Source organism: Doryrhamphus excisus, chromosome 6 (genome assembly GCF_030265055.1).
Source record: "Doryrhamphus excisus isolate RoL2022-K1 chromosome 6, RoL_Dexc_1.0, whole genome shotgun sequence".
Classification (NCBI taxonomy): domain Eukaryota; kingdom Metazoa; phylum Chordata; class Actinopteri; order Syngnathiformes; family Syngnathidae; genus Doryrhamphus; species Doryrhamphus excisus.
Window position 1 is genome coordinate 15,113,103 of NC_080471.1, and position 27,994 is coordinate 15,141,096.

A 27,994-nucleotide genomic window follows, 5' to 3' on the forward strand; every position below is an offset into this window, starting at 1 on the left:
TGCAAATCGTGAAAAAAGTGAAGTCGTAAAAATCCCAGTTAAATCTCAAGTCAAGTCTCAACAGGTTGAGTCAAGTCCAAAGCCGTAGACTTGTCATATGAGTTATAAGATAACATTTTTTTGATGAATACATGAGCAATGAATTTGGAATTGTTTTATTTTTTTTAAATAAAATAAGACCAGTGTGACAAGACTTATAGTCACATTCGTTGGTGTAGTGGTTAGCGTTCTGGAATTCGGAACAAACCCTAGAATTTCCAAAATTTGATCCGCATCAGTATGTGGATCAAAAAACCGGCTGTGGCGACTCCGCAATCAGGAAAAAGCCAAAGGAAACAAAATTGAATTTGCTTTTTTGGACATTAGTAGATGCATTCAAAGAAGCAGATTATGTGGGAAAGGATATTGTCTTTAAGGCTGCAGCTATCAAATATTTTAGTATTAGTATTTAGTATATTTTATACTGAAATTTTTTGTCGATTAATCGAGTCATCGGAAAAAACATATTTTTGCTTGGTTAAAGAGAAATAATAAATTAACAATAATTTCAGTCGTAGGAAAAAGTTGAAGTTTGTTGAGGTGGGGAGAAGGGTTGTACTTGAACCAATTGTGAAAGGCATGTGCATCTTATCGCACAGTTGTTTTATCCATCAGCCACACCAGTGGCCACTGGGATTTCATTGTTGCTGCACAACGATAAACATCACTATGTTCCAGTTGCTATTTAACCACATTTTCTCTCTGTTTTTTTAATTTCGTTTGCTCCCTTTTGATTGTCTTGTCGCTTTTCCTATCCACTTCAATCTTCACACCCACTTCCTTGACGTATACGCATTGGTGACGTAAACGATTCCTCGAAGCAAAAAATCCTCAACTCTCTTTTGTAATCTCCCACCCCCCCTCGTGTTCTGACAAATTGTCAGTAGACATAAAACCCATCCCTGGAAGGCTATGATATTTCAAACTTTATATCCTATGAAAAACAGTGATGATTATCTTACAGCAACAAGCTCAATCACTGCAAATGTGCCCCACAAAAAACTTGTATAATTGTAAAAATATATCTTGTCATTAAATCAATTAAAGTCAGTGTAGACCGCATAGGTGTTGTAAACCATATAATTGATAAGCTTGCAGATCTTATTAGTGGTGATATTTTTATTTATATGTTTTTCACAGAATGAAATGGTCGGTGTAACACAATCATACACTGGAACTGTCACCGCAGCGTCTTCATCCAACATCAGCCCAGGAGTGAGCCGCATGATCAATACCAACGAGAGCGGTGAGATGTGAAAATGCTAGATTTGGGTCACCACAGTTAAGTGTGAAAGTGGACTCTGTTGTTAAGATTGTGATAGCGGTATGACGCTTGGTGTGAGACTCTGTTGGAGGCGACATAAAAGGAAACTATAATGCTCCTCATCCATAGGTTATAGCAGTTATTGCTGTGGCTATTGTTTATTGTTGCTCTATTGTGCCTTTATTATTTCCTATTCAACAAGAGGAGAGGGGAGGGAAAAAAATACCCGAATGCCCAATCCGCTGTGATTGGTCACACGCCAACTATGAACCATATAAGGAAGTCCGCCCCTCTGTGACATCACAAAGAGGCAGTTTTACCACGCCTTTTGAAACCGAGCGTTTTGAGCCATCCCAAACTTCTTTCAGGGATCACTTCCAAATGCGCAAACCTCATTATCTGAAACTTTGGCATTGTTTAACAGGAAAATACAACATTCTAACTACATTTATAGGTCAGAAAAGTGGAAAAAGTATAATAGGTCCCCTTTAATTCTGACCTGAACATACACAGCAGTACAATTCCAACACCATATACTGTATGTATCGCCAACTCATACCTCTCTAGTTCATTCATCCTTTCTCATTCTTGCCAGATTAATTCAGGACACTCACATAAACATCACTGCACACTAGTTTTGAAATTTAGCCCACAATCCTTAAGTGAAACATGAACACATACAGTATTTATTTCCCTTTAATGTGCATTCTAACGGGGAAAAAAACGACAAAAAAAAGAAAACAGCAGCATAGAAACAGCTACAACACTTACAATGTCCGCTCTCACTGGGATGGCTGTGTCTTCCAGCACGAGATTTGTGCTCCAGTGCTCAGGTAAAAAAAAAAAATGCTGACACCCAAGGAGCATCTTGTAGATCTTGAAAAGTGAAATTGAGATCAAGATATCCACTCTTCCGTCTCTGAATGACACTGAGACGAGCAGCTCGCGAGGCATCGTGTTGCTCCGGCAGATAAATAGAGTTAGCTGCTAGAATAACAATATTGTCGTAGCTTTGTTAATATGCAAAGCTATGTTATGTAAATGAAACAGCAGGGCTCTGCATTAAAAACAAAAATGACTTGCCCATGGGGAATCCTTAAGGTGAGAACTACTTGCCCGAACTTGCCCCATGTAAAATGAAAAGACTGCCATAATGATATCATCTAATTTTTGTGGCATCACATGAGAATCTCAAATAAAGATGAAATGATTATCATTTCTTGTGGTTGTTTTCCTACATAGATCATGACATTGCATGGAAATCTGGATTGTCAAGAGACTTCTAGGCACTTTGCCTTTTATAAGTTGTGCACCACAATGAAACATTATTGAATAGACACATTTGTGTACTAGTAAAGTGTTTTTAATCCAGAAAAAAATGCTCAATGGTCAAACAAAAATTTGTGACGCAAAGGTGAGAAAAATACACAGAGAAATGGAACCGCTATATTTTGTAGCTTGTGCAAAATCAGCACTTGGTATTGGATCTAATCGGTGGTGGTGCCATCGGTACATCGTTATTGTCAAGCCCTGAACAGTGTTGGCATTTTTTTGTTAGGATTCAAAATAGTTACCTCCCATGACGTACATTATTAGTTAGCTCCATAACAATTGTCAATGATGGGCAAAATTCCCAAAAGGTGTTTTTTCTTTAAGCATCAACCTGAAGTATTCTGTGTGTGAGCAGTTCAATGTAGCTTTGACTTCCTGTTTAAAACGGTATGTCCACATTATGTACTTACAAAGGTACAATTATGCAGTTATGTCTGATGGTGTTAGTCAAACCAAAGAACAAGAATGTCACTGTGTTGGATGTGAATGACTATGCCCTTTTTCCCGTTTAATTCCTCTCTGGTAACTTAAGCACTTGCTTTTGAACTGTAGGATGAATGACTCAACTATGAGAGTCTTTTAAATGTTTCTTTTATATGAAGCCTCAGATCATAGTTGAAACACTCTTTGCAAGCCCACATTGTCACTAACGTTACATATTATTCCCATGTTGTTCATAATGGTGTCCTTTGAATTATCAAGTATGGTATATTATAATAAGTGACAGCATGGTGACACTATATGTTGCTTTCTAGTTCCTGATGCACCTTTGGGACTAGAAGGGGAGGCTGTAGGCTCCAATGGGATTCTGCTTTCTTGGACAATGCCTCCTGGTACCAGCAGCATTGATGGATATATAATCAGGTATCTTTATTCAGCAATGTCTTTTCTTGAGCAAATTGGGAAATACTGCAAATTTTTAGATTGATCCAATACTGGGCCAGTATCAGTACTGATACTGAAATTTGTTAAGTTGAGACTTGAGATTTGAGGAATAAAAATAATATATATATGAATCGAATGACATCAGGATATTCTTGTATGCTATGGATGGTGACAGTGAACCTATGATTCTTTAAGGTACAAGGAAGTGTGTCCCTATCCGGATCCTGTCTTCACACAGGTGACCAAGTTTCTGGATGTACCAGAGACTCTGCTCACTGACTTCACATCCGGCTCGACATACCATATTCAGGTAGTCACACATGTGATACCCTTAAAACCTACTTATAGGACCACTACTCATTTTAGTCTTCTTTTATTACTTATTTTTATTCCTGTCACAAATATATTTCATGCACAGGATTCCACTGCAATAACCATATACCATTTGAGACAATCATAGTACCTGAATATCCATACTTACACAACCATACATGACCAAGTAACATTGGAAAGGCATCAGGCTTCAGCAATTTTGTCGACTCATGTTCACAAAACAGTCCAGTGTGAAATACCGTTGACCGATTAAAATGCATTTCGTTTGCTGGTAGGGAATCAGGAACTCCAACCACTGGTGGTGGTGTCTTTAGGAATTGGAAACCTTTCCCTTACATCCAAAGAAACACTTTTTACGAGCCATTGCTCGCAACGTAAACACAGACGCAGAGCTTGAGGGAGGGCAGAGAGTGTATTGCGCCTACAGCCACGCCCATAAGGAAGTCCGCTCCTCTGTGACATCACAAAGGGACAGTTTTGCAACTCCCTCTGAAACTATGTGTTTTGAGCCATCCCAAACTTTTTTCAGGGCTCACATCCAAATGCGCAAACATTAAACTTTAGCATCATTTAACACGAGAATAAAACATTCAAACTACATTTACAGGTCAGAAAAGTGGAAAAAGCATAATAGGTCACCTTTAGGTAGTGTATGGTTTTGTCCAGGTCTTTGTCTTGGTCAAGGACAGTGCTTCAGTGCTACACACTAGCACTGTAAACTGTCAGACATCATTTCCATATGTTTTGGTGCATTGCTTTTCTTTTGTAGTGTATAATTCGAGTCTTTATAGCACTACACTATAGGCTCTTGATCTGGCTTAATGGTGGTAATTGATCCCAGTTGCATTATTAATCATGTAAACAGATCTATGGATCGGCCAAGACTCTTTTCACTGTCTGTTGTGATGAATGGATGCGAATGTGCCAAGGAGCTTCTAGAATTCATGAACTTTTTATAAATGCCTTGTTAAAGACTGGCACGCTCTGTGACCCTTTATGTGTCCCTTCATGAGCACCAAACATGAGAAAAAGTTATCATGTCCCTCACTTGCTTGCTCCACTTGTAGGAGAAGAGGTGCTCACACTTTTTGTGATGTCCTTCCTCCATCCCAATGCATGCCCAGGATCGTTCGAATGTTTTTATTTAGATTCCTAGATTTGATGCACACTTTGCCATGGAAAGATATAGACACCAACGCAGAAGAAGCGGCTAAAAAGTTTGTCGTCACATCATAAAAAAGAGCGGTCGGCTCATTGTAGCATTTGCAACACTATGATATCATGCAAAGGAGGATGCACGACCAACATGATTAATTCAAACAATGCCTAACCCGAATAATAAAGTTAATAAAGTACTGTCTTTCTGTGTTTAGGTGGCAGCCTCTTCTCCAGTAGGTATAGGACCATTTAGCAAAGCTGTCTACGTAAAGACTGCTGAGTCACGTAGGTATCCACGCACACATACTCACTAAAAATGTATGTTGACTGTATTGTTGTACAGCGATGTGTAGCTGTGTGCTCATGTGCGTTTGTTTTATGCAGCTCCCGGTTTGGTGACCAACTTAACAGCCTTTGCCCAGAATCACACCTTTGTCCTGGTCACTTGGTTCCTGCCACACCGGATTAATGGCCTCATCACAAAGTTTGCTGTCAAAGCCAAACACGCTCGCACAGGACAGACGGTCCGTGACCTTGAGGTCAATGCAGAAGATATCATGACCGGAGCGCTGCCTCATTGCAATGTATGGATCTTTAAAACTAAACTCTTATTGACATGAAGAAAGAAATCAATCATACCACCATTATTGTTTAGGATGCTGCAGATATTCTGTCTCGTGCGACCCTCAGTCCCTTGGAAATGACATCATCATCTTCTCCACCTTACACCCTCACCGCCGTGCCCCCTGCGGCCGCTTGGAGCGTCCCCATATCAGTAGGAGTTGATCAGCTTCGACCTTACACTGCTTATCTTTTTGAAGTGTCTGCATTCACGTCAGATGGAGAAGGACAGATTGCGTCTACTATGGTTCGCATGCCCGAGTCAGGTGTGGGGAAAAATTAGAAAATGAAAATGAAAAATGAGGCTATTTTTTTTTAGATTTTATTAATAGATTAAAATTCTATATAAATGAAGGATGTCTGTGTGTTTGTGCACTGCAGCCCCAGAAGATCCACCGCAGAACCTCTCAATATTAAATGTGACATCTCGATCAATATCCTTTTCCTGGAACTCACCCACCATCATCACAGGAAAATTCACCTACGTGGTCTTCCTATATGGCTCTACAGGTCCGTAGCTATTGACTCTGCATACATACATGAATAGATGCCAAATATATATCTGACAGAATGTTCTCCATGTCCTTGTACGTAGGATATTTATATGAAAACAGCACAGCAGACATGAGGTTCGCTTTCACCGGTTTGACTCCCTACACCAAGTACACCATTGCTGTTGGCGCCAAAGCGGCCGGAGAAGTGGGTCCAATTGCTCAGGAGGAGGTGATGACATCTGCTGAAGGTAAACAGCAGCATTGATAAACAATTTGTCATTCATATGAACATGTGAGACCCATTGGAAAATTGTCTTGGATGACAGAAATTATAGTCGTTTGATACCATTGTCATTGTGTAAAAATGCAGCAGGTAGAGTGTCTGTCAAGAAAATTGCACTGCTATGCCATTTGAAGCCCTATTATTTCCAGAATTTCATGGTACTCAAAATCAAAGATATTTTTGATGTCTTCAACATTGTTCCATTATCAGAGAGGAAAATTCCAATCAAGAGTACCAACAAAAACATGTACTGACCTTTGACCTATACTACTTCAAGCATGATAGACAACAATCCAAATCTATTTGTAAAAATCTACAGTGGAACCTCGGTTAGCGTTAGTATTTGGAGGGCGAGCAGCAAGAGAAAAGGATTCCCACGGACAACACAGTAGTACTTTGGTTATTTGGTGAATCCATTCGTGTTTCTCACCTTCTTTATCATAATGCTGATAGTGAAACTTTATTTGGCACCATCGTGGGTTATTTTCCAGCTATGATTGAAGAAAATTGTGGTGTAACTGTGTTAGTTTGTAAAGAACTGCAGAGTCAACTGCTGATGACATCATAGGTGGGCAAAGGATATTAGTATATAGTAGTATATTAGTATATATTCATTCATTATATTCATTCATTCATTGTCTTAGGGCGAGAGGCGGGGTACACCCTGGACTGGTCACCAGCCAATCACAGGGCACATATAGACAAACAACCATTCACACTCACATTCATACCTATGTACTAGTATTATTAGTATATTAATAATACAACAAGACGTGTATCATATTGTGTAACAACAACAAACAATATATGCCAACCAAGGCAAACTTTTGCAACTTTTGCTACTTAAACCAAAACAAAATCCTAACCAGGGCGTACTCTGAGATTCCACTGTATTTAAAATTGGTAGCACACTGACGTCAAACAAACCTATCTGACCTTTGACGCTAACAATTTTAAGCCATTTTGTGTCATTCCAGATCAGAAAGGATCTTCTTGTAATATATAGGCCTTGAGAGCTACCTGTTTAATTCTTCCAAAACAAATGAAAGGTTGCTTTGACCTCAAAAACAAGACAATGCGCAAGTGCCATAGGGCAGTAATGGCTGAATAAGTCTTGGCATTATGACAATAACAGTTTTGTGGCATAATCCAATAGTGTGCAGTGCTATGTACTTACTATATGTCGGTTTACAGATTATATCAAGCACCTCCTGTATGCTTATTATTGTGTTTGGTGACGTAGCACCCAGTGCAGTTCAAGACCTGAAGGCAGTTGCAGAGGATGCTGTTTCAATCCGCGTGACTTGGAGAATTCCAGCCCAACCAAATGGTCCTATTACCCAGTACAGACTGCAGGTCCTGCTGAATGAAACTTTATTACATGACATCACCCTCAAAGCAGAACCGGTAATAATCTTTATAATGCCAAGTTTTGGACTTCATTGTATACCCTTCCATATACCTTCACCTGTAGACCTCCCATTTTCCACTCACAGAATACGACTGGTTCTTCCGAAGGTGAGACGCTTGGCCCTGATCAGCATTCTGTTCAAGGGCGGCGTAGGAGAAATGCTGAGCTCAGTTTGACCTTCACCACTGCTGATTTTGACCCCACACAGTCAACTGCCAGGACCTCATCCAGCCTCTCCTTCTCTCCACTCACAAGCGCTGAGGAAAGCACACACACCGCTGATACACCTTACGAGGGCTTTAACCCCTCTTTAACCCCCTCGCTCACTGAGACGTCCGATGACACTTACCAGTCTTCTTCACCTCCTCTTACACCAATACCTGTGTCGCCTGTTACGCTTCCACCATGGCTGACAAAGCACGCTGAGGACATGACATCTGAATCATCCTACCTTACTCTCACACCAGGCCAGAGCCGCTTTTCCACACGGCATGCATCCTTCACGGCACATTCATCATCACAAAACACAGCGAGTTCTACTAAAGGTGGGAGAGTAATTCCTGGAGTCTCCGCTTTGCCTTTTACACATATTGTGACTGCTTGATGACCAGCCTGTGTATGCATGCATACTGCAGGTGTGATTGTGCAAGAAGAAATGATGAATGTGTTGATGGAAGAGCTGTCTTACCTGGTGTCCGGTCTTGAACCCTTCACCGAGTACACCTTCAGGGTCACTGCCTCTACGTTAGTGGGCGAAGGACCAGCCTCACACATCACTGAGAAGACTCGAGAACAAGGTGGGTTGTCATTATTATTTTCATCATCATGTTTTCATTGCGGGTGGCATAGCGGTCGAGTGGTTAGCGCGCAGACCTCACAGCTAGGAGACCAGGGTTCAATTCCACCCTCAGCCATCTCTGTGTGGAGTTTGCATGTTCTCCCCGGTTTTCTCCGGGTACACATTCCAAAAACATGCTAGGTTGATTGCCGACTCCAAATTGTCCATAGGTATGAATGTGAGTGTGAATGGTTGTTTGTCTATATGTGCCCTGTGATTGGCTGGCGACCAGTCCAGGGTGTACCCCGCCTCTCGCCCAAAGACAGCTGGGATAGGCTCCAGCACCCCCGCGACCCTCATGAGGAAAAAGCGGTAGAAAATGAATGAATGAATGTTTTCATTGCTGCAAAGTAAAAAATCATTTCACTTTTCACATTTCATTTAGTCCCCAGTTCAGTGCTCGCCCTTTCTTACCAAAACATCAGCTCCACTTCCATACGTGTGAGCTGGATGCCTCCACTCAACCCCAACGGGCGGATCACGCATTACACCGTCTACGGCCTTGAAGTGCACAGTGGTCAAGCTCTGATATGGTTTACTAATTCTACCAGCATGGTCATAACAGGTAGCAGCTTTATCTTCAGACTAATCCTGATGTATGTCATTGTAATTGTAACAATTACCAATATCATTTCTGATTTCTAGATTTGAAGAAGTATACTGGTTATAAGCTACGTGTGGCGGCGTCTACAGCTGTGGGAGAGAGCTTTCTATCTGAGGAAGATTACATCTTTCTCCTCACATTAGAGGATGGTATGTTCAGATAAAAAATGCACACATAAACCATAATGGTTGCATGTCAAGCTCAATCTCGCCCCTTAGAGCCAGACTCACCACCTATGAACCTCAGTGTGGTGGACACCAACCCGTCCACGGTCATCCTGACCTGGTCTGCTCCAGAGGAAGCCAATGGTGTGATCCAACATTACTTGGTCCACTATGAGAACCGGTCGTATTCTTCTTCAGTGAACACCTCCACCAACGAAGTTACTCTCGTGAACCTGAAGCCATTCACGTACTATAATGTCTCTGTGATGGCGTTTACACGTTATGGCCACGGCAACCAGACCTCTGAATATTTAAGCATCTTATCTGGAGAGGATGGTGCGTTTATGGGAATTTTAAAAATGGAAAAATAAGCAGCAGTAAATCAACAACTTTTTGTTACTTGCAGTCCCGGGCAGTCCTCCTTACAGCCTCTCCTATGAGTCACTCAGCCCAAATGAGGTCAACGTGACCTGGCAGCCTCCTCTCGTGCCAAACGGCATCATCACCCACTATAGCCTGCAGCTGTGGAATTCAACCCATTACCTGAATCTCACCTCCCCGACCAACTTCATCCGCATCACACATCTCAGGAAGTTTGCACGGTACAGGGTCATGGTGCAGGCGCATACACGGGCTGGACCAGGGAACTTCAGCACCGAGCCGCTCAACATCACCACGTTGGAGGATGGTGAGACAGATGGATGAGTGGGGGGGGAGTGGATTTTTCTCTTCCAGGTTGATTCCACAGTATCCCGAAAAAGTGTGTCTGATCGTCATTTCCTCTCTGCTTCTTTTCCTCACTTCTATGTGTTTAGCTAACCATTTTTGAATTTCAGCAATGGTTTTTCCCTCATGAGGACCTCAAAGCTCCACTGGTTCTCTTGTAGTTGTTTTTACATCACTGGAAAGTTTTTCTCCCACATCTTAGCTCCTGACACGCCCCCTCAGTTCCTCCATGCTCAGAAGTTGTCCGACTATGAGGTGGAGTTATTATGGCAACCACCACTTGAAGCCAATTCAGACATACTCTACTATCTTGTAAGAGTTTGGTGAGTTTTTAAAACCAAAATCACCATTTATGTTTGAAAAGAAGAACATGAACATGACAAAAAATAGCCAGCTGACATATTTGCTAGGAATGAAACAATGGATCTGCTGCAGAATGTAACTGAGACATCAGTGCTTATTAATTTGGACCCTGAGAGCCACTACAATGCATCAGTCTCCACCTGGACCAGAATGGGAGATGGAGGGGTGCAGGCATACCTCAGCTTCACCACTGATGCAGGTGCTAGATGACTGTCATCACGGCCAGCACAAGGAGACCATGAGACCTTCTCACACATCTCTGTATTATTCGTCATTCAGAGCCATTTGACCCACCCCGGAATGTGAAATTTGCAAATGTGACCGCCTCCTCTGTCATCGTGCTGTGGCACCCACCCTCTGAACCCAATGGAATCATTGTTCACTACTCAATTTACTACTCTGATAACAACACTGTGGCTGAGCAGGTAAGACACATCTTGAAAAAGATGACGTCAAAAGGTGGCAAATGAGATCCCTCTGCTATTTTCTTTCTGAACCCTGAAACATTCTGTCATTCTGTCCTCTACAGAGAGTTCCCGTTTCAGAACTGTTTGTCCCTGTATCACCGGACTCAGTTCTATCCTGGACTCTGACTGGCCTTATTGGGGGTACTAACTACACAGTGTGGATGACCTCCAGCACTACAAAAGGGGACGGAGGCGTCCAAAGCGAGCCACTGACTCTAGTCTTACCTGAGGATGGTCAGTCAGACACACACAAACATCAAGATACACCAAAATACTGCACATTGCGCTCCATAAAATTTAGGTAAACCTGCACAGTATATGAAAAATATGCTTTTCCAAAGATAGTCATGCTACATCTTGATTGACACTGTCAGAGTGGTATTACCATCACAAGATGTAGTGGAACATGTATTTGCAGTTTTCCTGAATTTCTCTGCATAATACTAGAAGCATATTGGAATAGTTCCATCCATCCATTTTCTATTCAGCTTCTCCTCAATAGGGTCACAGGGGTATGCTGGAGCCTATCCCGGCTGTCTTTCGAGAGGAGGGGTACACCCTGGACTGGTCGCCAGCCAATCACAGGTCACATATAGACAAACAACCATTCACACTCACATTCATACCTATGGACAATTTGGAGTCGCCAATTAACCTAATTCAGTCATTTCAATTTTGCATTGTTTAAATGTATAATCTTCATCCAATATTAATTTGGTCTGAAATTACATGTTTTCTATCAATCAGAAGAAAAAAATAAGTGCAAGCATCACTCTCACAAAAAAACATAAAGCAAATATAATAATTATACAATAATATTGGAGGCAGGAAGCAGAACTGGAGGTAGCAGAAATGAGGATGCTGAGGTTCACATTCGGAGTGACCAGGATGGATAGGATCAGGAACGAGTACATCAGAGGGACATTACATGTTAGAGACCTTGGAGATAAAGTCAGAGAGGCCAGACTGAGATGGTTGGGACATGTCCAGAGGAGAGATAGTGAATATATTGGTAGAAGGATGCTGCCCTTAGAGCTGCCAGGTAAGAGGTGTAGAGGAAGACCAAAGAGAAGGTTTATGGATGTAGTGAAGGAGGACATGAGGGTAGTTGTTGTGAGAGAGACATATGCAGAAGACAGGGTTGGATGGAGGCGGTTGATTTGCTGTGGAGACCCCTGAAGGGAAATGCCCAAAGAGAAAGAGGAAAGAAGAAGATTGTACTGTGAAAAAAAATCAACATTCATGTACATATGAATATAGAATACCAATAGAAAGTTAAGCACCAAAACATGGATGCATCATGACTTGGTGGAAGTAATCATAAAGGAATTGCTCATACCGCTCTGACATTGCCAATCTCGGGAAATTGTGCAGGTGTACCTAATGAAGTATCTGGTGAGCGAATACAAGGAAACCTCCAAAGTCAAACACAATTTGTTCCATTGTGTTGCATTATACAAATACAAAGTGTAGCTCATCAGTGTAGAATAAAACAAAAATAAAGTAAAACCACTCATTCTAATTGACTGTACCACTGCTGGCATTAATATGTGCTGTGTAGTGTAAAAGAGGTGTATTCATGTTAGCATCTGCTTGGCAGAATTTGTTTATGTTGAATGAATTGTACCTAGCAGCTAGAAGGTTACCCTTTTGTGGTGACATTTCAAAAACAGCTAAAGAAAAAGTAAAAGACACATCTAGTATTCTTTAGATGCTCACTGAGCGAAAGTTGAATGGGTTTATTGTTTGACTTTTGAGGGATTTGACTTTGGTGGATCCATTGGACCTTATTGTATATAGTCAGAGTCTCACTGGAGGCCGAGTCTGCACACCTTTTTTCAACACTCTTCTTCAAACAAACAAACAAAAAAAATGACATAAAAACTCTGCTCTGATCGAAGGAGTGACACTCAGTCTGCTAGGTGAAAGGAGATAACTCTCAGTCTTGCAAACTGGCTCTTATTTTGTCCCACTGGTGGCATCGATAATGGATGCCTTGAGGACAACCGGTTTGTATTTCCTTTCCTAAGCAGGATGACAGTTATGTGGAATTAGAAGGGAAAAGAACAAAGACAGAGTGCACTGATTCAATGATAGAGAAATAACAAAGCCTGGAGTCTTCTAGGTGGGATCATCCCACCATATTTTACATGCATGTCATATTTACTTCAACATATCTTTAATTGAACTCTACGTCAGACGGATCTCTTTGTTTTTATGTGATTTTGTGAAAAATGGTGCAGACTGCTTTCAGTGACTTAGCCAAATTGAATACATTTTACAGATTTTGAATAGTTTACCACTGGATGATAATTACGCCTTATACTGACTTTTTATCTCTGCCTGTGATCTAGCTGTTCCACTCGCAGCCAAGCAGTGGACCTCCACAGCGCCTTGCCTCTCCCACACAGCCAAGCCCAGCTGGGCACAGTCTCCACATATACCTGGCCTCTCACAGCCAATCACTGATCTTAAGGACATTTTTTGAATATATTAATCCCCATTTTTTAACCTTCATCTTGTGCAGCTTCTTCCATGCTTCACTGACAAACATATATGTACAAACAGGATGAGTATGATAGTTCTAACTTTTTCTCTCCACCCTTAATGCCTCTGTTCATGTATGTTTCATTCCTGTCTACTGTTTTATTTATGTTTTCATGTTGCCTTATTTCTCTGCTTGATCACTGCATTTCTGCAATGACACTATGTAACAGATAATAACCAAAAGTGGTTTGCTGTGCACTTTCACAATGTTCAAAGTGTATTTTCTTGCATAGGTCACACAACAAAGTAAGTCAATAAGGGAGTAATACTATTTCTCATTATGTACCCATCAGTGCCATCTGACTCCGTGCACAACCTGACCGCTCAGATCTTCAGTTCCACCGCCATCATCATCAGCTGGGACCCTCCCTTGGAGCCAAATGGCCGTCCTTACTACCTGCTCACGCTGCAGGAGGCCGGCATGCTCCCAAATGTATCCAAACAAGGCCCTCCAGTGGTCAACAAAACCATCAAGAAAACCACCACTGATACTGTCTTCCTCTTCACCAAACTGAGGAAGTATTTCCCTTATGTGCTGACTGTTACCCCGGCAACAGCAGCCGGGCCTGCCTACAACCACACCAGCACAATGTACCTACGGACGGATGATGATGGTTAGTTCAGGAACACAAACATCACCCATCTACCCCCCCGCCCTATACAGTACAAGCGGTTTATACATATGTGACCTTGATGTTTTGACCTTAGTCCCCAGTTCTGCGCCACTGCTGGTGTCAACAACGAACCTGTCGTCATCCTCCATCGCCGTTGTATGGCAGCGCCCTCTTGAGGCTAATGGGGAGATTACAGAGTATACCCTCACTCTGTTCAGCCCAGTGGGCTTAAACACCACACATACCCCCAACAGCTCCTTCACGTTCACTAACCTACTTCCGTACACAGCTTATAACCTGACCATTAGCGCTGCAACACGTAAAGGCTCAGGGCCCATCCTGGTGCTGATGCTGCATACCGATGAAGGGGGTAAGTGTGTGCAGTGACACACCTTAACTATATGCGTGTACATATCTGATGTCTCTTTCATCTTCTATGTCATTGTGTTTCAGGCCCAATGTCCCCTCCACGTGACCTGACTATTTTCAATCACACGGCCGTCTCTGTGTGGTTGAGCTGGGAGCCCCCCCTGGAGCCCAATGGGGTGGTGATACAGTACGGCTTCAGGATTCAAAACCTCATCACACACATCGTCACACACCAGGTACCATCAATTTCACACACCGGAAGCTAGTCCGTAATAACAACAACTTAAGCTCACTCGCGAGATCCACTCTGCAAAAGTACACACCTGTCACACGGATTGCTAGCTCTAATTTCACACTCCAGATGCGACTCCGAGTTAACATTATATTCACTCAGACGTGCACATATGTGTGATGATATAATAAGATATCAGGACTGCATTATATTATCTCTCATGTGTTATTTTAGATGTGTGTTTTTGTCTGTGTGCACCATTTTAGAATTCATCCGGGCCATCAACCACTGAATACATATCTGGCTTCAAGCCTCATAGTACCTATGAGATCAGTGTTTACTCTTTCACCCGAGTGGGCCACGGGAACCAGTTTAGCAGCCCTGTGACCTTCACCACTAATGAGTCAGGTAACAAATACACACGCTTGTTCACACTCATTCAGGCTAATGAAAGTAATATTTATATCTATAAGAGGTAAAAACATGCAAACAATGTGTTGTTTAAGAACCAAAAAAATGAACAGTCTATCTGAAGAGGAACCATATTTGGTTACCTAAACTTGAGTCAAAATGGATGCTACGTACTTTGTGATGAGCCAGAAGAACCATTTGACTTCCCCTCACCAAGAATAATAAGAATAATTGAATAATTTCTGAGTTGTAAGGACAACTGGCTGAAGAAATGTCAGATTTGCTGACTTGAGTTAATGCTAAAAACTGGTTCCTGTAGGGCAGGGGTCTCAAACTCACCTGGGGGCCACTGGAGCTAGGGTCTGGGCAAGGCTGGACCGCATCAGGTTTTCAAAAAAAAAAAAAAAACGCATTTATGAAAAACAGAAAAATATACAAACTTTTTCAGTACTTTGGTTCCGATTTTCTACAATAAAAGCTCTGATAAAACATTCCACTGTTCTCAAATATCTTAATTTTTATTTTTCTGCACAAAATAAGATGGAAAATAAATAAACAAATCAAGAATAAAGAAAATCAATCAATCAGTAATAAATACATATAATAATAATCATAAAACAGCAAATAATAAAAACTTAAGAAACCACATATAGTTGGTGGGCAGACAAATTATTTTTTTCAGATTAAAATTAACAAAGCATTATTAGAGCCCTGTAGACATGACAAAACACGACTATAGTCACATTTATACTCTTTTTATTTACAACATATTGTGCAACTGCAGGGTCTTGAGACACATGCTAACTTGCAAACTAGAGAGCTAGCGACCTAAACGGTAGCCTTCAAGTTATTTCCTTTAAACTTAAATAGCCAAAAACTTACCACTTCCACACGAATAGGGAGGATAACTATTAACAGTTTAACATGAACATTAATCAAACATAATATTTTTTTCTGGGTACATGATACCATACAGCATCCATATCAAACATTAAACTTTCATATCAAGGTGGGGGCCTCAAACTAGTGTCCTGCGGGCCACATTTGGCCCACGGGCCACGTGTTTGAGACCCCTGCTGTAGGGTCTCTGTTATGCTAAGCTAAGACTCCATATAAGTCTGTACAAAAACACAATTGGAAATTAAATTGAAGTCTTTTCCCCAACCACTCCCTCTTTGTTTCTGCAGTGTCAGAAGCTATTGGGAACCTGTCGTGCTCAGGGATCAGTTGGGATTCCGTTCAGCTATCTTGGGAACCTCCAGCCAACCCGAATGGACAGATCCTCTTTTACGAGATTCTAATAGAAATGGACTTGCAGTCCTACACACACCAGGTCAACACATCAGAATACACAGTGACTGGACTGCCACCAGAGCAGGAGTATCTGCTAAGTGTGGCTGCAGTCAACTCTGCAGGGCTAGGAGATCAAACCAACTGTACTGCTTCTACACTTTCAGAGTCAGGTACACATTTATTGCCCCTTTCGGAGCATTAGATGAGTGTATACATTTAATCCTCTTTGTCTCTCTGTCTAGCCCCATCTGCCCCTCGCTTCCTCACCATCTCTCAGGTCACCCCCAACAACATCACACTCCAGTGGGATCCCCCCCTCTCTATCCCGGGCCTGCTGATAGAATACCACCTCCTTGCACAGCTACTCACCACTAGCTGTGGACCTGACAACCTCATTGCTGCACAACAAGACCAGAGTGAAGAAGCAGACTCGGACTGTGTGAAATCCACTATCACAATGTCAATTAACGCTTCAGAAGAGGACCCCAGTGTCACGGTCCATCCTCTGGCTAAATACAGACACTACCGCTTCAAATTGGCCGCTGTGACTAATGCAGGAGTTGGAGAATATACACAGTGGATCTATGCACGCACCCTAGCTGGCAGTAAGAACATCACAATGATCTTATCAGGTTTTGGAACGAGTGGTTAGCATGCAGGCCCCACAGCTAGGAGGCCCGAGTTCGATTCCACCCTCGTCCATCTCTGTGTGGAGTATGCATGTTCTCTCTGTGCATGCGTGGGTTTTCTCCCTCTGATGTACTCATTCTAGATCCTATCCATCCTGGTCACTCCCAATGTGAACCTCAGCATCCTCATTTCTGCTACCTCCAGTTCTGCTTCCTGCCTACAATATTATTGTATAATTATTATATTTGCTGGTTAGCGCGCAGACCTCACAGCTAGGAGACCAGGGTTCAGTTCCACCTTTGGGCATCTCTGTGTGGAGTTTGCATGTTCTCCCCTTGCATGTGTGGGTTTTCTCCGGGTACTCCTACATTCCAAAAACATTCTAGGTTAATTGGTGACTCCAAATTGTCCATAGGTATGAATGTGAGTGTGAATGGTTGTTTGTCTATATGTGCCCTGTGATTGGCTGCCGACCAGTCCAGGGTGTACCCCGCATCTCACCCGAAGACAGCTGGGATAGGCTCCAGCACCCCCACAACCCTCATGAGGATAGAAAATGAATGAATGAATGGATCTGTTTGTGACTGTTTGCTTGTACAGTCTGAGCCATACTATAATGTAATGTAAGGTATCTTCCTCAGACCCGGACGCGCCTCCACGTGACCTCAGGGTGACTTCCACTTCCAGCAGCCTCCGTATCGCGTGGCACCCTCCAGCCATTATCTCTGGACCAACATCTTATCTTGTGGAGGTCATTTCTTTGAATCATATCATATTAACAGCCATTTATACTGAATATTTCCATTTTCTCTGTCCTATTAGGTGGATGGTCCTGGTTTGAATTACTCTGCAGTTAGAGCTCCGGGGGAGTTGACAACTGTGGTTGTGACTAATTTAACTGCTTTCTCACGTTATTCTGTGACTGTAACTGCTTTTACTGGTTCAGTAGAGCACGCCCCTAAGGATGGGAAAGCTGTTGGGCCCATCCTGTTTCTGACGTTGGAGGAAGGTATGTGGAAAACTTGTTAACAAAGCTAAAATCTAAATTTCTTTTGAAGAAAAACCCAGTCAAGAGCTGCCACAGGCAGAAAACCCTCCTGTGAACAGGACATTTTCTCAGCCTACAATAAAAGGCAAATGTAAAACATTTTTTGGGGAGTAAAACTTACTCTAAGAAAGCATGAATTGTTGTCGAACATTTACTAGATAAAAAAAACAAGAAAGTTTAACATAATCCCAGATAAAAATGGAGATACCTACTGCAACATTGTAACCTTCACCAAATTGTGTTGTATTTCTTTATTCTTCTGTGTGCATTTGAACAAGAGTCAAAAGTATAGGGGAAATAATGACTTCTTTTTGTCCTCATCTTTCCATGTATTCTATGGTTTTTATTTGTCCTCAGAGCCTAAAGATCCACCCAAAAACGTGGTGGTTTCTGTCATTCCGGATGAGGTAAACCAAGTAAAGGTGACCTTCACCCCGCCAGAGGAGCCCAATGGACAAATCACGTCCTACTTTGTATACATCTTTGAAAAAGAACTACTGGTGAGGAACATCAGCCTTAACACCACCCAAAACGACAATAGCATGCTGAGCGCGGTGATAGATGGCCTAAAAGGTGGTCATGACTACAGTATTCAGGTGAGCGGGCACATACAGACGTCATTTTTTTTCTTTACTGTTTAACCCATTAGTGGTGTTTTTCTTTATCATTTTCCTTGATTCAATGTGTTTTTCTGTAGATTTCAGCAAAGAACAGCGCTGGTAGGAGTCCACCCAGCCCACATGTCCAGATAACGACTGGAATCAAAGGTACTGTGTTCCTACATATCACTGAGTCAAAGCACAACCTTGCTATTGCCATCAACTGCAATTTGACTGCGCAGTAGGAGAGCATGCAAGCCTGAACCTGTCTACTTCTGACACTTCAAATATAACTCACATCTGTGTGCTTGTTGGAAAATTTCACCCTTTCTTTGTGTAGCCATGTTTAGTAATATATCATTCATAACTGAACAAAACCTCTGTGTTTACCAGAATAATAATGATCTGTTTTAATAGTCACTACCAGAGAACAATAATTGATGATGATAATGTATGTAGCTAGATGTGGTGACCATATTATTAGAAACACTTCTGAGTATGAAACGGTCAGGTATACCATTGCAACCTACAACAGCAATAATTAGTATGCAGTATAACATAATATCAACTATAATGGCCTCCACTCGAATAGACACCACAAATCTCATAGTACAGTATAATTACTGTGGGAAGTGATTGCTAAGTTATTGAACGATTAAATAAAAATGAATAAATAGTAATATTTTACAATGTATTCCAGCACAACCCCCCAAACAAAAAAGTATTTTCCCTTAATATGGTATTCATTAACTTAATAAAGGCAGAATACTTGATCCCGTTCTTGTATAGTCATTATCATAACATTGTGGTCTGACAGTGTAGGCCTATGTGCATATTCTAATGTGTGTGTGCATCATGATGTTGTGATTTTTGTGTGCTGCAGCCCCGGCCAAGCCCACCCAAAGACCCCAAGCAGTGCTCGGCCATAGAGGTGTTGCCATGGTTACCCACAGGAGTATCACCATTCGAATGCCTGCGTGTTTCTATAGTGACGAAAATGGACCAATCGCAAAAATTCAGGTCATCGTGGCTGAGTCAGGGGGTATGACTCTTGAAAAATATTGACGTTGCTCACTTAGAGCTGAAGTCTGTCTTGAGTTTGACTAACACATACAGGCTTTTAGTGTCAGCACATATTTGACTCAATGTGCATTTTTCTTTCTGCCATCATACCACAGTGAAGGACACATCAAACCTAACTAACTGGAGGAATGCATTCTTTGGCCATCCCGCGCCGTATGTTACTGACCAGGGCTTCCGCAACCCATCATGTTCAGGGGACACGAGGGACGCACGGAGTGTCTCTAGGGGCAAGCATCTTCTGCCAAGACACAATAACACTATGGCGACTACCTATGTGATAGGAGTACATGATGAGTGTATGCAGGAGAACGACACTGACACTTTGTGTAATGGACCTCTAAAGGCCAACACTGTATATGTGTGAGTGCACCATCACTTCAACACCATCTTAATGTAAATGGTTACACTATATTATACATATTACTTATTATATATATTACTATATACTCAACAGGTTTAAGTTCAGAGCGACTAACATCATTGGCCAGTACACTGACTCTGAATACTCTGACCATATTAAAACTGCAGGTATGTTCATATTCAACATTAGCACATCAGAAATGATCTCCTGGTTATTTTGCCTACCCTTTTTTTTCTCCATAGTTGATGGACTGTTGACCAGAGATGAGCAGATCATTCTTGGTGTACTCCTCTCCTTTTTTTTGGCGGTGCTACTGATTGTCATCATCTGTGTATCTGTCAAGTAAGATGAAAGCACTTTTACAAACATTTGGGAATGAATCAAAACACTCTGGATGGGTGAAACATCTTTGTGTATTTATATATATTTACTGCTTGCAATATGTTGACATGTTTGTCAGGTTCCACCAGCGCAAGAAGGAGGGTGGAACGTATTCTCCCAGGCAAGCAGAGATCATTGAGACCAAGTATAAACTGGATCAGCTGATTGCTGTGGCAGATTTGGAACTGAAACAAGAAAAAGTCAACCGGTTGGTACAGTTCATAAGATTATGTTTAACACTTTGGAAAGCTGGAGCAGGGGGAACATGATGTGATTTTATGTGGCTGCCCCAGATATGATTTCAAATTTCAATGCAACAGACAGAAACTGTTTTTACTGCTGCCAACATGATATATGCTCCTGTCGGCACTAAATCATCTTGTGTTGAAGACTTTGTGCAAAAATAGAAGCAGCAGCTTCGAAACAATGCCGCAATGTTGTGACTTGATATTTTATCCTTTCTTCTCTAGAGACAAGCTGTGTGCAGCCATGGTTGCTGATAAATGTGCTCTTTTTTATTGTCTTCTTTAAAATACATATATGTATTATATGTGTATATCATGGCTGTCAAAGTTAACGCATTAAACAAACTTTACTTTAATGGCACAATTTAAGTAATTTTAATTAATGGTGGATGTGGAGCCACAAGCGGGAAGAAATATTGAGCAGAAATGGACAAAAAAACAGCTTTTTTGAATAGTAAGGTTAGCTTCAAAGTCCTGGTAGATGGCGCTTGCAACCAGACCAAAGTTATTTGTATCAACTGTTGCTATGAGTTGCCTTGTCACCGAGTAGGTACTGGCACACTGCCGGTGTTCTTTCATTGTCATTTATACAGTGTTACCTTGGCACACGAGTATCCCAACTAAAGAGTGTTTTTTTTTTAGATGTGAGCCACCACTCGGCTGATTTTTTACTTTGAACTACAAACACAAATTTGGGTTTAAATTTGCTACTTACTCGCAGGCATAGCTGAAAACAGCTATTTGGGGCCTTGTGTCAATGTGACCAGTACTGAAGATGTTTAGTGATGCTAGCATTAACATTAGCAGCACGGTAGGTAGTCACTCGTCACTAGTCACACATCGGCATATAGCAAAAGAAAGCATACATACATAATAGCAATCGAATTTATCTTACAGCATTTATTACGAATTGTGTAAAACTCTAAAAGGAACAACATTAAAAGCACTAAATGAATGAGGACCCGTACATTCAGCTATCTGCTCCTGGTAAAAGAACCATCTACTCCTTTTATATCATTATTTTTTAGAGCAAATATTGTAGGTCATTGTCTTATACAGTGCATGCCTTTGTTTGAAATGTTGCTTCGCCTGTCGCTAAAATACACACTCCTGTCATCATTCGGACACAAATATATCTCATATCTCACTTATACATATCACTCCATAATAAGTGGCTAAAATAACTTTGCATTCATGTAGTCACATTGAATTTGGAAGATAATTAGGCCTATTTGTGTCTTAATGTGCACTTTTCTCCCAACAGGTATTCTTCCTTCTTCTTTAGACGAAAGGAGATATATGTCATCCAGTAAGTTTTAATACAATTTATGTAAATGCTGCATTCCACATTTTCCTCCACTATTGCTAGCTAATGCATTGGCATTGCACTGCACCAAGAGGCACCTTTTTTTTCCATTTGTTTATGCGCTATCTCCAGCCTGCCTGAAAGGCTAAATGGTTTTAGAGGGCAGGAAGAGGGACACCTTATCACTTGCATAGTTTCAGAATTGCCAAGAAACACCAGGTCAAGTGGATTAACCTCTTCAAATTACTCCACACACACACGCACACACACACTGTCACTGTGTCTGTTGATCTCATATGCAAAAACAGGAAGTGATTGTGATTTTTATTTTTTCTAACTGTTTTTTCTATTTTGGTCCAGACTCCTCAGCTACAGGAAATCACTCAAGTAAGTCATCCAGCATAAATTATGTATAAATAATATGCCGACAGGGGCTGCAGTATGCAATGTGAATGTTCAGTGCTGGTTGGTATTACACTGTTACACATACACTTCATTAGATTTGATGAGATATTTTGTCATGAATATGAGCACATTTGCAGGCCATTCTTTCGTATTTTTCTGTGGCAGGCCCATCAATAAAAAGTCCTTCCTCCAGCATGTGGAGGATCTATGCAGTAATGACAATGCCAAATTCCAGGAGGAATTTTCTGTAAGCATATTTTCAAATCTGACCTTTTGCCACGTCGTTTTATCTTTTAAATGAATCTAATATGCAGCAACGTATCTTCTTAGGAGCTTCCCAAACTGCTTCAGGACCTGGCAACCACTGATGCTGACCTGCCCTGGAATAAATCCAAGAACCGTTTTCCCAATATAAAACCTTGTGAGTAAATACAACCGTCAATGGGATTGCATGCTGTATTAGATAGCGATATTTTAGTTGATGCCACTCACTAGGACACAGTTGTATCACGGCACAATGTGTTTTAGGGACATTTTATAGAGTGACGTAGAGCATGACAAAAACTTGTTTGAATGGAGATGCTGAGACAATGATTCTTATGCATTCAAACTAATGTTGCTGAGTGAAAAATATAATATTTCCTGTCTAGACTTCCCGCTAAGGTCTATTCAGGGGTTCTGGGGAGGGGGATCCACCAGATGGTCTTGTGTGGTTTTCATCCTGGTCGTGGAACTGTGGACCAGCCCTACACTCTCTTGCCAGGGAGTTTTCCCAACAAGTCTACATGTGTTTTGTGGACTTGTGTGGACTTCTGTGGGGGACTGGACCACCTAATACAGGCTGTCCCTGAAAGACCAGTGTCAAAGTTTAGTCCACATTGCCAGCAATTAATCAGGCTTGTTTCCAGTGAGGATACAGTGAGCCAAGGCTACCCTTTGTCACCGTTTTTGTTCACTACCTTTACAGTACAGGCGTGGCTGTAGGATTAGGTCTCTGCTTTTTGCAGATTATGTGGTCCTTTAACTCCCACTGGATTAGATCGCAGCTGAGTATGAAGTGGCTGGGATGATCAGTACCTCCAGGTCCAAGTGGTCCCCGATCTCCAGGTCAGGGATGAGATTCCGCTCCAAGTGGAGGAGTTTAAGTATCTTGAGGTCGGGTTGACAAGTGAGGAAAAGATGGAATGCATGATTGACAGGCGGATTGATGCAGTATCTGCCCTGAAGCGGACTCTGCATTGGTCTGTTGTGATGACGAGGGAGCTGAACCGTAAGGCAAATCTCTCTATGTTCCTACACTCACCTGTGGTCATGAGCTCTGGGTAGTGACTCAAAGGACAAGATCGTGAGTCCAAGCAGCCAAAATGACTTTTCTCTGTAGGATGACTGGGCTCTCCCTTCTGGACTAAGTAGCTGGGACATGCTACAGTGGAAGAAGATGGATGGAGTACCGTATATTGTTTGCAATTAATTTCTTTCTTTGCCGTTCTAGCATTTCCACACTGTTGTTAAAAGAACTGCAGTCGTGATACAAATTACACATAGGGCTCACACTGTGCATCCTCTGTTGTATCCAGATAATAACAATAGGGTGAAACTGCTGTCAGAACCTGGAACTGCCGGCTCAGACTACATCAACGCCAGCTTTGTTGCAGTGAGTATCAGCTTTTTTCACTCACTTTTTTTCCAGGGCATTTCTTGGTCATGTTCTTATTCTGTCAGAAATGTGGATCAGTGTGGATTAATGGACTATTTTGTCTCTCATAGGGTTACCTGTGTCCCAATGAGTTTATTGCAACCCAGGGTCCATTACCCAACACAGTGGCTGACTTTTGGAAGATGATTTGGGAAACAGGAAGTCGCACCATCGCTATGCTCACACAGTGTCACGAAAAAGGCAGGGTGCGTCATTGGAGATGTGATAATGTTGTACTGTGGAACAGCAAACACATATTTGTGTGCATGTCCTCATCTAGATTCGTTGTCACAAATACTGGCCTGAGGACAACAAACCCATGTCAGTGTTTGGCGACATCCTTATATCCAAAGTATCGGAAGAAATCCTTCCTGACTGGACTGTCAGAACCCTGAAAGTAGAAAAGGTAACAATGACAGTACAGAATGTAATACATGACCAAGTGTAGATTTTATGTTGAGGTGTTTTTGTTGTTGGTTGGCCACTTAGACCCAATGAAAAAGTACTGTAACAGCAACAACTGAAATACATTTGCACCTTTGGCCTGACTTGCACCATAACTGCACCACCACTTTACTTTTTGTGGAAATGTGTTAGTTTTGTCTAACCAACTAAACAACAAATTATATTTGAACTAGAACCTTCTTTATTTGATGTATTCATTCCTCTTTTCAGCACGGCCATTACATTTTGGTTCGCCACTTCAACTACACATCATGGCCCGAGCACGGGGTCCCAGAATCCTGCAGCACTCTCATCAAGTTCGTCAGAGCGGTCCGAGCGCACCGGCATGACAACACCACTATAGCGGTCCATTGCAGGTGCTACAGTGTATCTATATAAATTCTGTGTCACCACAAAATGCTGCATAGTAATAGTTGTGTGTGTGTGTGCGTGTGTATTGCCTCAGTGCTGGTGTGGGCAGAACAGGCGTGTTCATCGCTCTGGACCATCTCATTCAACACATCAGAGATCACGATTTTGTGGACGTTTACGGTCTAGTGGCTGAACTGCGCAGTGAGAGGATGTGCATGGTACAGAACCTGGTTAGTATACATCCACTAAAATCACCCTTTTATTCCTGTGATTAGAATTAACACACACTTCTGGAGAATCAGCCAAAAATAATCAATCATAAAGAATATTAATCAGCAAGTTGTCCTATTTTACACTCCATACCCACTTGTGATCTCATTCCCCATGAGGAATTATTAGAAAATTCCCTTTCTGACAAAGATGATGTGGCAGTGGATTAAACGTGTATTATGAGAAGGATCCCCCTTTTGACAAAGCACGAATCTATCCTAAAATCACCCTGCTCGCTCATTACTTATGGATCACTTGTGTGTCTCAGTGTGTGCAGGGACATTATGTCTACATCGTGGTTATTGTTTTGTCATGGCATGTTGCTTTTTTTTACATCGTGGGGCTCCATATCCCTCCACATGGTAGACTTGATTCTTTGGGACCATTAGGTACGTGTTGAAAATCTGTACTCGCATTAAGGCCTTTCTATTATTGTACTTATAAGATAAACATCCAGAGATGATGGTGACGACAATAATATTAGTAAGAAGAGTCATAGTAATATGTAAGAAGAATTAAACTGCCATTTTCTGACATAACTAGAGACCTTGTTGTGTCATGAAAGACACTGACCCGCCTGGCGACATTACCTTGAATATAATAATGTAAGAATAAATACAAAAAGAACAGAATGTACACAAAAGGTGCCCAACGTTTACTCTCTTAGTCATTGTTTAACTTACTTTGATACAGGAGCTCTACAGTGAAGAATTTTACAGAGGAGACATTTTAACCCTGGAACAGATTATTTATTTTTCCATGGGCACATTTCCCCGTACCTCTCTTTCCACACACATTAACAGGAGTTATTATACAACACTACATCAATGCTACTTTTTGACTTTTGTGGCTTATTTTGATTCCTTGTGTTATAGTCTTATTGGGTTAGATGGTGGTTATCATAAATAACTGAATGACATAGTATGTTGCATGCAAAAATCTGCTCATCTGCTTTCTGACTACTGTTTGCCTTTTTGTTAATATATACAGCATAGTGAAGATTGAATTTCCCTTCAGGGATTAAAATTAGTAATAATACATTAAAATATGCTAGAATTTGGCCAGTCAGCATGTACTGCTAGTGTTGGTAGCTATTTTCAGTAGTGTGTGTGTGTGTGTGTGTGTGTGTGTGTGTGTGTGTGTGTCAGGCCCAGTACATCTTCTTGCACCAGAGCACATTGGAACTACTGAACAATAAAGGCAACAGCCAGTCCATATGGTTTGTCAGCTACTCTGCTCTGGAGAAGATGGACTCCCTGGATGCCATGGAAGGTAACACACACGCTTAAGACACACACCGCTTCCTTGATGATGTTGTCTCATCGCATGTGTTTGTCTTCAGGTGATGTTGAACTGGAATGGGAAGAGACTACAATGTAACAATGTAGACACTTTGCCAGAAGATGGCTATGTTCATTAGAAGATGGTGGAGGTCAAAGGCACCCTTCGAACATTGCTGCTCCCTTCAAGGAACGTCTTGTTTTCACGGTGAGGAAGTGGTAGAGCGCTCTATCACATTTTTGCACACACTGAGTCCGCTGTGTATTGTCATGACTGTATTATATACCGAAACCCCTTTGTGTTTTGGTAAGATAATTTATTCAGCCATATTTTTTTTTCTATGTCTTTGTAAATTCTGCCTGCGTTGAGGAGTTGACAGCATTCCAGTTTTGGGTTTATTCTTTCCTCAAGAGTGATTTGCAATAATAAAAGCCTTTTTTCAAATTTTTACATCCTTTATAGTTGAATTAGCGGTACCCTTAAGGACTCTTTGAGCAAATGAAGCAACATCGTATCCCATTAAGCTTGTATGACTCCTGTACAGGAAATAAGCATGCAGTTAGGTTCGCAGACACCACAGTGACTTCTGTATAAGTCAATCAACATGTGATTGAAATCCACACTTTAATTAAAGGGGACCTTATGCTTTTTCAACTTTTCTGACATTTAATGTAGTTAGAACGTTGTATTCTCGTGTTAAAAGAGTTTCAGATAATGAGGTTTGTGTATTTGGATGTGAGCCCTGAAAGACATTTGGGATGTCACAGATGAGCTGGCTTCCTTATGGGTGTGGCTATAAGCCAAATACGCTCTCTCCCCTCCGCAAACTGGAAGATTTTGGAAGATCTAGAAAGTCTTCTGTGATGGTTATTGTGTGTAGCTGCTCTATAGGAGTCCACAACTCAACACAAAGGGTTGAAAAATGAGCATAATAGGTCCACTTTAAGAGGTGTTACAAAAATATGTAATTTAGCATTCAGACATTACAGCTTTAATTTTCAGGGGTCACAAGAGTAGAGAGCATTCTCTCTCTTCTTAAGAGAGAAATGAAATTTGGATAGAAAGTTGGAGTAGTCAGTGTACAGCTTGTGCAGCAGTGAGCTGCACGGTTTACTGGAATTCTCTTCCACTCCTCCGTGATGCTAGTCATGTTGCACTCCCACTGATGCTCACTGTCACCTTCATTCATTATCACAATTATCGTGATAATCAATTGTGTTGCCAGCTACGTCACCAATAATAGATGTGTGTTCAGTCATTTTCCGTTTAGTTCATCTTTACCGCTTTACAAACTTTGCACTGACTACTCTAAAGTATATCATACACTACTTTCCCGATTCCTATTGTGTATTACTATATATTGTGTAGTACTGTCCCTAGAGAAAAAATGCTAACTAAAATGTGAGATTTGAAATATATTTTACT

General features: G+C 41.5%; 1 protein-coding gene across 1 annotated transcript; it reads left to right on the plus strand.

Annotated features, from left to right (window-relative positions):
* ptprq (protein tyrosine phosphatase receptor type Q) lies at nucleotides 1-27,697 on the plus strand. The gene is made up of 46 exons (XM_058076155.1): nucleotides 1-64; nucleotides 1,180-1,285; nucleotides 3,391-3,499; nucleotides 3,716-3,830; nucleotides 5,227-5,296; nucleotides 5,396-5,595; nucleotides 5,667-5,898; nucleotides 6,014-6,142; nucleotides 6,228-6,374; nucleotides 7,653-7,816; nucleotides 7,906-8,365; nucleotides 8,456-8,617; nucleotides 9,044-9,223; nucleotides 9,304-9,411; nucleotides 9,481-9,762; nucleotides 9,833-10,114; nucleotides 10,355-10,475; nucleotides 10,563-10,714; nucleotides 10,795-10,940; nucleotides 11,045-11,216; nucleotides 13,823-14,143; nucleotides 14,238-14,513; nucleotides 14,597-14,748; nucleotides 15,011-15,152; nucleotides 16,343-16,618; nucleotides 16,691-17,053; nucleotides 17,720-17,829; nucleotides 17,901-18,087; nucleotides 18,484-18,722; nucleotides 18,824-18,893; nucleotides 19,609-19,767; nucleotides 19,904-20,168; nucleotides 20,263-20,336; nucleotides 20,412-20,511; nucleotides 20,630-20,758; nucleotides 22,060-22,104; nucleotides 22,462-22,488; nucleotides 22,672-22,753; nucleotides 22,837-22,927; nucleotides 24,084-24,160; nucleotides 24,274-24,408; nucleotides 24,483-24,608; nucleotides 24,878-25,023; nucleotides 25,113-25,248; nucleotides 26,437-26,560; nucleotides 26,631-27,697. Exons 2-46 carry the CDS (start codon nucleotides 1,186-1,188, stop codon nucleotides 26,666-26,668), a joined length of 7,221 nt encoding a protein of 2,406 aa, XP_057932138.1. The 5' UTR covers nucleotides 1-64; nucleotides 1,180-1,185; the 3' UTR covers nucleotides 26,669-27,697.
* The last annotated feature ends 297 nt before the right edge of the window (nucleotides 27,698-27,994 follow it).

Bases quoted from the DNA above. Each gene is read 5' to 3' on its own strand.
- ptprq (XM_058076155.1), top strand. From the start codon at position 1,186: ATGGTCGGTGTAACACAATCATACACTGGAACTGTCACCGCAGCGTCT. The intron at 10,715-10,794 runs GTGCTAGATGAC...TTCGTCATTCAG, and splicing joins CAGCTTCACCACTGATGCAG to AGCCATTTGACCCACCCCGG. The intron at 14,144-14,237 runs GTTAGTTCAGGA...TTTTGACCTTAG, and splicing joins CCTACGGACGGATGATGATG to TCCCCAGTTCTGCGCCACTG.